This window comes from Lutra lutra, chromosome 6 (assembly GCF_902655055.1).
Source record: "Lutra lutra chromosome 6, mLutLut1.2, whole genome shotgun sequence".
NCBI lineage: Eukaryota > Metazoa > Chordata > Mammalia > Carnivora > Mustelidae > Lutra > Lutra lutra.
The window spans coordinates 8,227,455-8,240,501 of NC_062283.1; the positions used below are offsets into that span (position 1 = coordinate 8,227,455).

A 13,047-nucleotide genomic window follows, 5' to 3' on the forward strand; every position below is an offset into this window, starting at 1 on the left:
CTCTTCTGAGGGATATCCCCCCTCTCCATACCCTCCCTTCACTATATCAGATATTTCTTACATATATAAATTATAAATTCTTATATATAAGAATTTCTTATATGTAAGAACTATAGACTTTACTATACAGATATATCAGATACCCGCCCCTATACCCTCCCTTGTCACTCCTCAACTTTAACTGAGCTGCCTTTTTTTTTTCTTTAAGATTTTATTTGTTTATTTGACAGAAATCACAAGTAGGCAGAGAGGCAGGCAGAGAGAGAGGAGGAAGCAGGCTCCCCGCTGGGCAGCGAGCCCAGATGCGGGGCTCGATCCCAGGACTCTGGGATCATGACCTGAGCTGAAGGCAGAGGCTTTAACCACTGAGCCACCCAGGCACCCCTGAGCTGCCTCTTCTAAGAGCTATCCCCCATCTTCCTAACCTCTGTTCCCTGACCTCCCTCTTCTAGAGATATCCCCACTGTCAATACCCCTCTTCTGAGAGATTTCACTGAGTTCCCTCTTCTGAGAGATTTTCCTTTTGTCACTACCTTCCCCTTCACTGAGCTCCCTAAGAGATATCCCCCTGTCACTACCCCCCTTCACGAGCTCCCTCTTCTGAGAGATATGTCCCCTGTCACTACTCCCCTTTCACTAAGCACCATCTTCTGAGAGATATCCCCGTCAATACCCCCCGATTCACTGAGCTCCCTCTTCAGAGATAACCCCCTATTTCCCTTCACTGAGCTTCCTCTACTGAGTGATTTCCCCTTTGTCACTACACTCCCTTTCACTGGGCTCCCTCTTCTGAGAGATATCCCCCTTCACTGAGCTCCCTCTAAGAGAGATATCCTCCATCTAAATACCCTCCCTCACTGAACTCATCTGAAAGTGATCCCCCTATCACTACCCCGCTTTCACTGAGCTCCCTCTTCTGAGAGGTATCCCCCTGTCACTAACCCCCTTCACCAAGCTCCCTCTTCTGAGAGATATCCTCCCTGTTAGTAACCTCCCTTCACGGAGCTCCCTCTTCTGAAATACACTTCCCTATCAGTACCCCCTCTTTACTGAGCTCCCTCTTCTGAGTGATATCCCCCCGCTCCATATCTTCTCTTCACTATATCAGATGTTTCTTATATATTTATTTATATATATGAGAATTTCTTATATATATAAGAATTATGGACTTCTCTATACAGATACATCAGATACCCCCCATACCCTCCTTTTCACTACTCAATCTTAACTGTTTCTCCCTCTTCTCCCTCCCCCCTGTAACTACCCCCCCTTCACTGAGCTCCTTCTTCTGAGAGATATGCCCCCTGTCAGTACCCCCGTTTCACTGAGGTCCCTCTTCTGATATCCACCCCCCCCAATCAATACCCTCACTTCAGTAAGCTCCGTCTTCTGAGAGATCCTCCCTGTCAGTACTCTCCCTTACCAGAGCTCCCTCTTCTGAAATACCTCCGTCAGTACCCCCCTTCACTGAGCTCCCTCTTCTGAGATTTCCCCCCTCAGTACCCTCCCTTCACAGAGCTCCTTCTTTTGATATCCCCAGTCATTACTCCCTTCACTGAGCTCCCTCTGAGAGATATTCCTCTGTCACTACCTCCCCTGCACTGAGCTCTGTCTTCTGAGAGATATCCCCCCTCTCCCTACCCTCCTTTCACTGATCTCCCTCTTCTGAAAGATATCCCCCCTGTCACTAACCCCCCTCACTGAGCTCCCTCCTCTGAGAGGTGTCCCCCTGGTCAGTACCCCTGCTTCACTGAGCTCCCTCTTCTGAGAGATTTCCCCTTTCTTACTACCCTCCCCTTCACTGATCTCCCTCTTCTAAGAGATACCCTCCACTCCCTACCCTCCCTTCACTGAGGACCCTCTTCTGAGATATACCCCACTCTTAGTAACCCCCTTTCCCTGAGCTTCCTCTCCTGAGATACCACTCCCTGTCAGTATCTTTCCTGAAAGATAGCCCCCAGTGAGTACCCTCCCTTCACTGATCTCCCTCTTCTGAGAGATCTACCCCCCTCTTCCTACCCTCTTTTCACTGAGCTGTTGCTTCTGAGAGATAACCCCTGTCACTACCCCCTTCATTAAACTTCTGAAGACATCCCCGGGTTAGTACCCTTCTGAGATACACCTATCTTCTGAGAGATATCCCTCCTGTTAGTACCCCCCTTCACTGAGCTCCGTCTTCTGATAGATATCCCCCACGTTACTACCCCCCCCTTCCCTGGACTTTCTCTTCTGAGAGATATCCCTCCTCTCCATACCCTCCCTTCACTGTTTCAGATACTTGTTATATATAAGAAATTCTTATATATATAAATTATAATTCTTATATATATTATAGACTTCACTATACAGATACATCACATATCCCCCCTCTCCATACCCTCCCTGTCACTACTCAACCTTCACTGAGCCCCCTCTTTTGAGGGACATCCCCTCTATCACTACCTCTCCTTCACTGAATTCCCTCTACTAAGTGATATCCATCTCTGTACCCTCCTTCAATGAGCTCCTTCATTTGAGAGGTATCCCCCTGGTTACTGACCCCCCCACTCCCTGAGCTCCCTCTTCTGAGAGATTTCTCCTTTGTCACTACCCTGCCCTTCACTGAGCTCTCTCTTCTGAGAACTATCCCTCCTGTCACTACCCCCCCCTTCACTAGCTCCCTCTTCTAAAAGATATGGCCCTATCAGTACCCTCCTTTATTGAGCTCCCTCCTGAGAGATTTCCCCTTTGTCACTACCCTCCCCTTCCCTGATCTCCCTCTTCTGCAAGATATCCCCCCACTCCCTCCCTATCTCCCTTCACTGAGCTCCCTCTTCTGAGTAATTCCCCCATCAATACCCCCCTTCAATGAGTTCCCTCTTCTGAGATACTCCCCTGTCAGTAACCCACTTCATTGAGCTCTCTCTCCTGAGAGATATCCCCCTCTCCATACCCTCGCTTCACTGAGTTCCCTCTTCTGAGAGATATCCCCACTTAGTACCCCCATTGACTAAGCTCCCTTCCTGAGTGATAACCCCTGTGTGAGTACCCCTCCTTCACTGAACTCCCTCTTCTGAAAGATATTCCCCTTGTTGGTACCCTCTCTTCGCTGAGCTCCCTCTTCTGAGATATTCTCCTGTCACTATACCCCCTTCACTAAACTCCCTCTTCTGAGTGATACCCCCTGTCAGCACCCCCCTTCACTGAGCTCCTTTCTTGAGATATAGCCCCCTCTCCATACCCTCCCTTCACTGAGCTCCCTCTTTGAGAGATATCCTCCCTATTCATAATGAGCAACTTCTTCTGAAAGACATCCCCCCTATTACTACCTTCCTTTCACTGAGCTCCTCCTTCTGGGAGAAATCTCCCTGCACTACCCCCTTTCACCGAGTCCCTCTTTTGGGAGATATCCTCCCTGTCAGTACACACGCTCGATATGTTCCTTCTTCTGAGAGCTCTCACCCCTCTCCATAACCCCCTTCACTGAGCTCCCTCTTCTGAGAGATATTCCCCCTCTCCCTACCCTCCTTTCACTAAACTCCTTCTGAGAAATATCCCCCCTCTCAGTACCCTCCCTTCACCAAGCTCCCTCTTCTGAGAGAGATCCTCCCTGTCAGTACCCAAATTCACTATGCTCCTCCTTCTGAGAGCTAACTCCCCTCTACGTAACCCTTGTCACTGTGCTCCCTCTCAGAGATATTCCCCCTCTGACTAACCCTCTTCACTGAGCTCCCTCTTTTGAGACATAATCCCTCATCACTATCCCCCTTCACTGAGCTCCTTCCTCTGATAGATATCCCCCCTCTCCCTACCCTCCTTTCACTGATTTCCCTCTTCTGAGAGATATCCCCCTCTCAGTACCACCCTTCACCAAGTTCCCTTTTCTGATACCCCCACCCCGTCAGTAACCCCCTTCACTGAGCTCTTTTTCCTGAAAGATGTCCCCCTGTGAGTACCCTCCCTTGACTGAGCTAGCTCTCCTGAGAGATATCCCCCCTCCCTAGCCTGTCTTCACTGAGCTCCCTTTCCTGAGTGATTACCCCCATGTGAGTAACCCCCCCACTTCGCTGAGCTCCTCTTCTGAGAGATATTCACCCTGTCAGTACACCCCTTCACTGAGCCTATTCTATTGAGAGATATCCCCCTGTCAGTACCTTCTGTACTGAGCTCCCTCTTCTGAGAAATAACTTCCTTGTCATTAACCCTCCATTCATGTTGCTCCCTCTTCTGAGATACCCCCACATCAGTACCCCCACTTCACTGAGCTCCCTCTTCTGAGAGATATCCACCCCGGTCACTCTCTGAGAAATATCACCCCTCTCAGTACCCTCCCTTCATGGAACTCCCTCTTCTTTTGGTAACCCCAGTCATTACCCCCCTTCACTGAGCTTCCTCTTCTGTCAGTACCCCCCTTCACTGAACTCCTCCTTCTTTGAGATATCCCCAGGTTAGTACCCTTCTGAGATACATCTGTCTTCTGAGAGATATCCCTCCTGTTAGTAAGCCCCCTTCCCTGAGCTCCGTCTTCTGATAGATATCCCCTTGTTACTACGCCCCTTCCCTGGGCTTCCTGTTCTGGGAGATATCCCTCCTGTCCATACCCTCCCTTCACTGTTTCAGATACTTGTTATATATATAAGAATTTCTTATATATAAGTTAAAAATACATATATATAAGGAATTATAGACTTCACTATACAGATACATCCATATCCCTCCTCTCTATACCCTCCCTTTCACTACTCAACCTTCACTGAGCCCCCTCTTGAGGGATATCCCCTCTATCACTACCTCCCCTTCACTGCTCTCTTCTGAGAGATATCTCCCTACACTACCCCTGTTTCACTGAGCTCCCACTTTTGAGACATATCTTCCCTTTCAGTACACGCACTCACTATGTTCCTTCTTCTGAGAGCTAACCCCCCTCATGGAGCTCCCTATTGAAGATACTCCCCTTCTGAGTAACCTTATTCACTGACCTCCCTCTTCTGAGAGATAGCACCCCTGTCAGAAACTCTGTTCACTGAGCTCCCTCTTCTGAGAGATATCCCCCCTCTCCCTACCCTCCTTTAACTGAGCTCCCACTTCTGGGAATATACCATCTATCAGAACCCCCTATCGCTGAGCTCCCTTTCCTGAGAGATTTACCTTTGTCACTACCCTTTCCTTCAATGAACTCCCTCTTCTGAGAGATATCCCCCCACTCCCTACCCTCCCTTCACTGAGGTCCCTTTTCTGAGATATACCCCCCTCTTAGTAACCCCCTTTCCCTGAGCTTCCTCTCCTGAGATACCACCCCGTCAGTAACCCCCTTCACTGAGCTCTCTTTCCTGAAAGATAGCCCCCAGTGAGTACCCTCCCTTCACTGATCTCCCTCTTCTGAGAGATCTACCCCCTCTTCCTACCCTCTTTTCACTGAGCTGCTGCTTCTGAGAGATAACCCCCTGTCACTACCCCCTTCATTAAACTCCTTCTGAGAGATATCCCCGGGTTAGTACCCTTGTGAGAGATAGGTATCTTCTGAGAGTTGTCCCCCAGGGTAGTACCCTTCTGAGATACACCTATCTTCTGAGAGATATCCCTCCTGTTAGTACCCCCTTCACTGAGCTCCATCTTCTGATAGATATCCCCCATGTTACTACCCCCCTTCACTGGACTTCCTCTTCTGAGAGATAGCCCTCCTCTCCATACCCTCCCTTCACTGTTTCAGATACTTGTTATATATAAGAAATTCTTATATATATAAATTATAATTCTTATATATAAGATATTATAGGCTTCACTATACAGATACATCACATATCCCCCCCTCTCCATACCCTCCCTATCACTACTCATCCTTTACTGAGCCCCCTCTTTTGAGTGATATTCCCCTCTATCACTACCTCTTCTTCACTGAACTCCCTCTACTGAGATATCCATTTCTGTACCCCCCTTCAATGAGCTCCCTCATTTGAGAGGTATCCCCCTTGTTACTACCCTCCTTCACTGAGCTCCCTCTTCTGAGAGGTATCACCCTGTCAGTAGCCCTGCTTCACTGAGTTCCCTCTTGTGAGAGATTTCCCCTTTGTCACTACCTTCCCCTTCACTATCTCCCGCTTCTGAGAGATAATCCCCTGTCACTATACCCCCTTCACTGAGGTCCCTCTTCTGAGTGATACCCCCACGTCAGTACCTTCCTTCAGTGAGCTCCCTCTTCTGAGACACTCCCCTGTCAGTAACCCCCTTCACTGAGCTCCCTTTCCTGAATGATATCCCCCTCTCCATGCCATCTGTTCACTGAGCTCCTTCTTCTGAGAGATCTCTGCCTGCACTACCCCCCTTTCCCTTACCTCCCTCTTTTGAGAGAGATCCTGTTAGTACACACACGCATTATGCTCCTACTTCTGAGAGCCAAACCCCCTCTCTGTAGCCCTTGTCACTGAGCTCCCTGTTAGAGATATTCCCACTCTGATTTACCCCCTTCACTGAGCTCCCTCTTCTGAGAGTTATCCCTCCTCTCCCTACCCTCCTTTCACTGAGCCCCCACCTCTGAGAGTTACTCCCCTTGTCAGTAGCCTCCCTTCATGAGCTCCCTCTTCTGAGAGAGCTCCCCTCTCAGTACCCCGTTCCACTGAGCTCCCTCATTTGAGAGGTGGTCCCTGCCCCCCCCCCCCCCCCGCTCTGCCCTGGCTCTCAGCTGGCTTTCCCCCTCCATGCTCACCGAGGGCAGGCCCCTTCACACACAGCCCATCTTCTTGCCTCTGCATCTGTGACCTCCAGCCAATATTCGCCCTTTCTAGTCTACATTTTAACCTTGAGCTGGTTTTGTTAGCGCTCTTGCTAGCAAGTCATACCTCTCTATGCCCCAGTATTCTAAGTGCGTGATACTGCTGAATGGGTGACTTTTTTTTTTCACGTGGTAGCAGAAATGACCGAATTCAACTCAATACCGTTTCATACCTTATGTTTGCTGGGCACCGTTCTAGAAGCTGGTGAGAACGTAGTGAGAATAAAAGAGACATCAGTCAGTCCTGGTCCCACAGAGAGGCTAGTTTGATGGAGGAGACAGGCATTAATGGACCGATTTTAACTACTCACTGAAATTGTTCTCTGAGTAAATGGTACAAAGATCAGACTCCGACTGGCCATCCAGGGCAGCCTTGGGGTGAAAGTGGCCTTTGGGCTAAGACCTGGGCTACAGAGGAGGCATGAAAATGGACATAGCGTGTGTGAGGATGGGAGGGTTGGGGGGCAAGCTGGAGCACTCCGCACTGTGCTCTAGATGCAGGGAATAGCATAGACAGGCCCCTTGTGCTAGAGGAGGTCTGGCACTGAAGCCCCAAGTGCCATGAGTGTTGGCAGAGGGTAGACTCCGTGGTAACTAGCAGTGAGCTGGGGGACAGAGAAGCAGGGGTCAGGATCCCTGTTTATCCTTGCAGGAAGTGGAAACTCAGAGTGGGGAATTGAAGAAAACTCACACAGTTGGACCGGAGTTTCAGACCCAAAGTTCCTTTGCAGCAAGAACAGTAGAAAGAACGTTTCTTTGGGAGAAGCTACTTGGGAAGAGTGTTACTGGTGGACAATCAGGCTAAATAGGGATTTGTTTGAGATAACATGCATGTAACAGACTACAGCATGCTGGTTCCTACACTCGGGGGCTCTAGGGGAAGAATCAGATCCAATCCAGATCACCCAAGCAGATTTCCGTTTCTCTTCACACGTAGTCATTCCTTATCCAGATCAGCTCTGTCCCCTAGAAGTGTCTGCAATGACAGAAATGCCATCCGGCATATTAGCCATGGGCGCATGTGGCTAGTGTGACTGAGGAACTGAATTTTCAGTTTTATCTTAATTAATTTGAATTTTAAGTCACATGTTGCCAGAGGCGATCCTAGATGGCTTCTCAAAAGGGAACCTGCTTCTCCCTCTCCTGCTCTCCCTGCTTGTGCTTTCACTCTCTCTTAAATAAATAAGTAAAATCTTTATTTAAAAAAAATGTTTTCAGCATCTCTTAAGAGAATCACTGAAACTGATGGAAGAAATGAAAATGGAATCGTCTTTTAGTGGAGGTGGGTCTGGTTACATTCCAGATCTCTTCCCCACTTGGGGCTAATTGTATTGTAACCAGCCCTGAATGGCAGGTGTATGCAAAGGCTTCTCAGTCTGTCCTTCGCTGCTTAACATTTCAATTTCAGACCTGCTTTATTTTTAAACGTAGTCAGTTTTCAATCTATCGTGACTTCATAGCTTTAAATTCCTCCCTAATCTTCTTTCTTCTAAGCTGTGAGTCCCAAGTGAGCACTTCAGTGTGTTATGAAAGAACCTGTCTTCGCTCAGGATGCTAGGACTAAGTACAGACCGTGAATTCAACAACAATTTCTCACCATTGTGGAGTCTGGGAAGTCCAAGATCAAGGTGCCCCAGATTCAGTTTCTGGTGGAAGCTCTCTTCTGGGCTTAAGGAAGCCTGCCTTCTCACTGTGCCCTCACTTGGCAGAGAGAAAGGAGAGAGAGAGAGACACACACACACACACAGACAGCATCCGCTCTGGTTTCTATTTTCTTATAAAGGCACTAATCCCATCATGGGGGCCCCACCCAACCAGATTACCTCTCCAAGCTCTACTTCTCCAAATACCATCATGTTTAGTCCATAGCAGAACCTTGCTGTGAACTCATTTTGAAAAGCAAAACTATATACGTTAAGTAGATGACCCTTAAATTCACGTGCAAGGATGTTAGAATTTGTATAGATATTTTTGTAGATAAAAAGTCCTCGAGCGTGGGAACTGTGCCTTGTTCATCTGTGCATCTGGAGTACCTAGATCAGCCCTAGTGTGCTCCATAAATGTTGTTTTTCCATAATAAAAAGATAAAATAGGTCTTAAAATTTTAGGAAAATATGGTAGGTCAGAATAGGTTTCTAAATTTTGCCAGGGGTTTGAAATATTTTCCCTTGACTCCTAAAATATTTGGCTTTAACATAATTGGTCCAATGTAGCTCTGGTCACATAAGAGAGGTTATGGCAAAATGCAAGAACAAAGTATACAGATGTGCAGGCTGAAATCTATGTCTGTTGCGAACCCTAGTTTACACCTGTTGAGCTAGTGTATCTGTTTGTAGAATTCTTTCATTCTCTGTGTTCTGGTTTAGACAATAAATGAGTTGCTCACGTACCTGGGGCTGGTTTGATTCTGGGAGCCCCTCCTGCCCACTTTTACTTTCCATGGTTTCAGTCATGGTCATTTGCTCTCCAGAGACCAATGATCCTCCTTCTGATGTATTTGGTCAGAAGGTCAGTCATAGCCCCACGCTACTAATTTAATCATCTCCCATCATCACAAAAAGGGTGAGTACAGTACCACTATACTGGATTTTGAGAGAAGAGACCACATTTTCATAGTATGTGATAATTGTTCTATTTCATTATTAGTTATTAATCTCATACTGTGCCTAATTCATAAACTCTACCATAGGTAGGTACATGTAGGGCAAACATAGTATACAGAGGGTTCAGCACTATCCACAGTTTGAGACATCCACTTGGGGGTTTTGAAACCTGTCCTCCAGCTCAGTGGGGGGAAAGTATACCCTTACCTCGTATACTTGTCTTGTTTCCCATCCCCCTGAAGGAAGAGATGGGGGCTTTGCCTTTTTGTAGATCCTCCTTTAATGCTTTGTATACCCTAAGCAGTAAATGCTTATTGAGAGAATGAGTGAAGATGTGTTCCCTTCTGTTAGAAGTCTTGACTATTCTGTAGACATTTTGGGGGAAGTTTAGGGGATAAGTAAATTATCAGATTCCGGGGGCGCCTGGGTGGCTCAGTGGGTTAAAGTAAATTATCAGATTCCAATGTGTCTGACCTTATGATCACAGAAGCTGAGGAATGATACATGAATCCATTGTGGGTCTTTTCCCCTCCTTTTAACATTACTTTTCCCTTGCTCTTCAAACAGCATTGGAGAAAGCCTAAGTCAGTCTTTCCAAAAGGATCTAGAACAATTGTACAAATGCAAGCTGTTTCTAATCAATTACATTTACAGATACACCCAGTATGGTCTACTTTGTGCTCAGCATGCTGAACACATTTACGCAATAAAAGTCCCACAGACTCAAAAGCAACACTTGTTTCTTATTAGTTTGGATGAAAGCGATTTTCAGAGTTACGGAGTAAGCTTTGAAAATCTGGATTCTTCTGGCTCCTAACACACACAAGAAGAACCCCTTATGCTTGCGTACATCAGCTAAAGTGTAAGCTGTGTTTGTGTCTAGGGAACAGAATATAGGGTTTGCATTTTCCTGTATCCTCATATATTTTGAGTATTAGGGGATTCTGACGGTCTGTCATGGGATTAATGTTCTTCGTCTGCTTCTGGCAGCAGGACAGTACTATATGTCTGTCTGCAGACAGGCTGATGAGTTTGCTGTACCCAGTCCTGTGGCTTTGGCCCTTCTGTGGCCTGCTCACCTGCTGGAGGTTTCTGCGGTGTGGACTGAAGCTGGGCACTTGCTGGACTGCAGATGGTGTGATCACACCCATGTGACATTTCCCGTTTGAATCCTTGTGTGCAATTTAATTTTTGTGTATGTTTTATTCTAGGTCCATGTATTTTTATTTACACATCATAAGTCTCCTGATAATACTCTTTCTGCCAATCAAACCACACGCTCAAATCCAAAGGCAGCCTCAGACTCCAAACTCCGTTAATAAGAAAAAAAAAGACTGATCCTTCCAAGGAAGCCGAGCAAGTAAAACTGCAAAATGTCACAAAGAGGAGATCAAAGACTCAAGGGTTCGCCAGGGACTTGGTAGTGATGTTTACATGCATTTTTTTTTTTAAGTGCAGGGAGGATTTTATAAAGCTTTTATATGATTAAGTCAGCCATGTCCAGTTGATTTAATATTTCCGAGGACATTTGAGTGGTGTGGAGACTGTGCCGGCTTTGTAGACAGAGACTAGCCATTCTGGGCTGCTGGGTCTTTGCTTTTCTGGCATGATTTCCCATCCCTGGAACCCGGACATCTGCTCCAGAAGGCAGAAGGTGGTTACCAACAGAGCTTGTCTTCTAGAACATACCCAGCCAGACACAGTTGTTCCTCGGGAAGCTGCAGACCCTTTGAGCACAATGACTACACAGAAGACCGTGGAGGAGAGGATCGATCCTGCAAGAGGAGCCAGGAGGACTTGTTGTGAACAGTTCAATGGACTGAAAGGCATGCCCTGAAGTAGGCTGCATTTTTTTTTCCTCGCAGGGAGAGAATGCTTCCCTTTTTTCTTTGAACTGAGCCAAGATTGGAAATCAGAAAGTCTCCTGTGTGCGTACCCCCAGGAGTCTAAGAAGGGCTACTATTTTCCATTTCACATGCGCCCTCTGCCTTGCCCAGGGATGGCCTTGAGAAACACCCAAATGTTTGCGCCACCAAAGGCAACAAAATGTCTTTTAAATAATTTAAAAAAAAAAAAAGTAATTTAAAATTATATAGAAGCTTGGTAAGAAGCAACAGACATTTTTCTCTTTGCTCCCCTCATTTCATAGAGGTGTGAATGATCATGGCTGTGATGACACGTGGGCTGGTTTTCACTTTTCTGATTTTGCAGCTGATGAAATCGGACTGTTTTAGTTGAATCTGAAGATCATTTTTATCTTTGTTATGAATGTGCTGGTTCCTTTCAGGGACTCCTCTTGGGTAGTAATTCTATGTGGGAGAAAGAAACATGGTATCAAGTGTGCAAAACAATAATGGTGATGCTGATAATTACATGTTGCAATGGTGTGCCCTGAAATAAATGCCTTGGGAGAAGAGAACCTGTTCAAACCAGATGGTCAAAAATGGGTTGCATACTGAATGAATACTGTGTTTCTATATAAAGGAAATGTTTCCGAACAGAAAGGTTCTTTTTTGTTTCTGGGAGTGGAGAACGCACATTCTGAAGCATGTGTGTATATTTGTGTGTTTCAACAAGTATGCACAAACTTAAGGTTTTACTTGTTCTAATTTGAGCACTTAGAACGTGTTCATTTTGTCCTCCATGTCAGGCACTTGGACGGTTTGGGTTTTTGGTTTGATTTCCTATCTTCATTCTCAACTTTGCAGGTAGGCTTAAACCGCCTTTTAGAGAGGAGGAAATGGAGAATCAGAGGGACGTTTGCTTACTGTCCCCACAGTCACAAAGTTAGTGATGAAGCAGAGATTAAAATCCAGGCAATCCCCAGAGAGCTGCTGGCATTTGGCATTTCCAAGAGGTATCCTTCTGCTTCTTCTCTTAGAACAATGACATGTGAAGTGATGGCTTGTTTTTGAAGAGGTTGATGGTGCTGGGGGAGAATACTAGAACCTGAACTCTAGGCCTTATATAAGATAATGGATGAAAACAGCACATTTTGGCCAGTGTTTGAGGCTCACCCCAATTTACCCAGGTAACCTTGAGGCAATCCTACCTCTTGTCCACGAAGAATGTTATGGGGGAGGGGATGTAGATGCTTAAAATCTGTCTGTATCCTTTTCCAACAGGAACATTTTGAGGCTCAAGACCCAGAAAAATGCACACTAGTAAAAATGGTATATAGCACCACAGGCACAAAGTGTATTGTTACAGTGAAATCTTTGAACTTGCAATATGGTTTATATTAGGTTTCACTGTATTTAAACATTTTCATTTCTAAGAGAAGAATTTTGGTAGCAAGAGGAGGTGATCTCTAGGGTGACCAACCATCCTGTCATGCTAGTGACTCTGCTGACCCTTCAGTCCTGGGCACACATGGACCATTGGTCCCTCTAGTGTCTGCTAAGATTACTTATTTACTACTGAATGGAATCAAAGTCAAGCCTTTGGAATCTGGGTTTATAGGTGTTATATGTCAGACAGTGCTGGGCCCTTAGGCACATTTTTCTTATTGAGGGGCTTTATTTAGTGCAGGCCTGTTTCCTTTTACGCACATCACTTTCTTGTGCTTTGCAGATACTGCATTTTTTAGAAATTGAGGACTCATGGCAACCAGATGTCAAGCAAGTCTATTGGTACCATTTTCCCAACACCACTGCTTATGTCTATCACATTGTTGGTAATTCTCACAATATTTCA

The 13,047-nt window shown here is 46.2% G+C and overlaps 1 protein-coding gene across 1 annotated transcript in view; it reads left to right on the forward strand.

Annotated features, from left to right (window-relative positions):
• The window catches only part of MBOAT1 (membrane bound O-acyltransferase domain containing 1), a 116,699-nt gene extending 104,888 nt beyond the window's left edge, over positions 1–11,811 (forward strand). The window contains exon 13 of the mRNA XM_047733455.1: positions 10,563–11,811. Coding sequence (XP_047589411.1) covers positions 10,563–10,689 — 127 coding nt within the window. The 3' untranslated portion in view covers positions 10,690–11,811. The remainder of the gene's footprint in view (positions 1–10,562) is intronic.
• Positions 11,812–13,047: the final 1,236 nt, after the last annotated feature.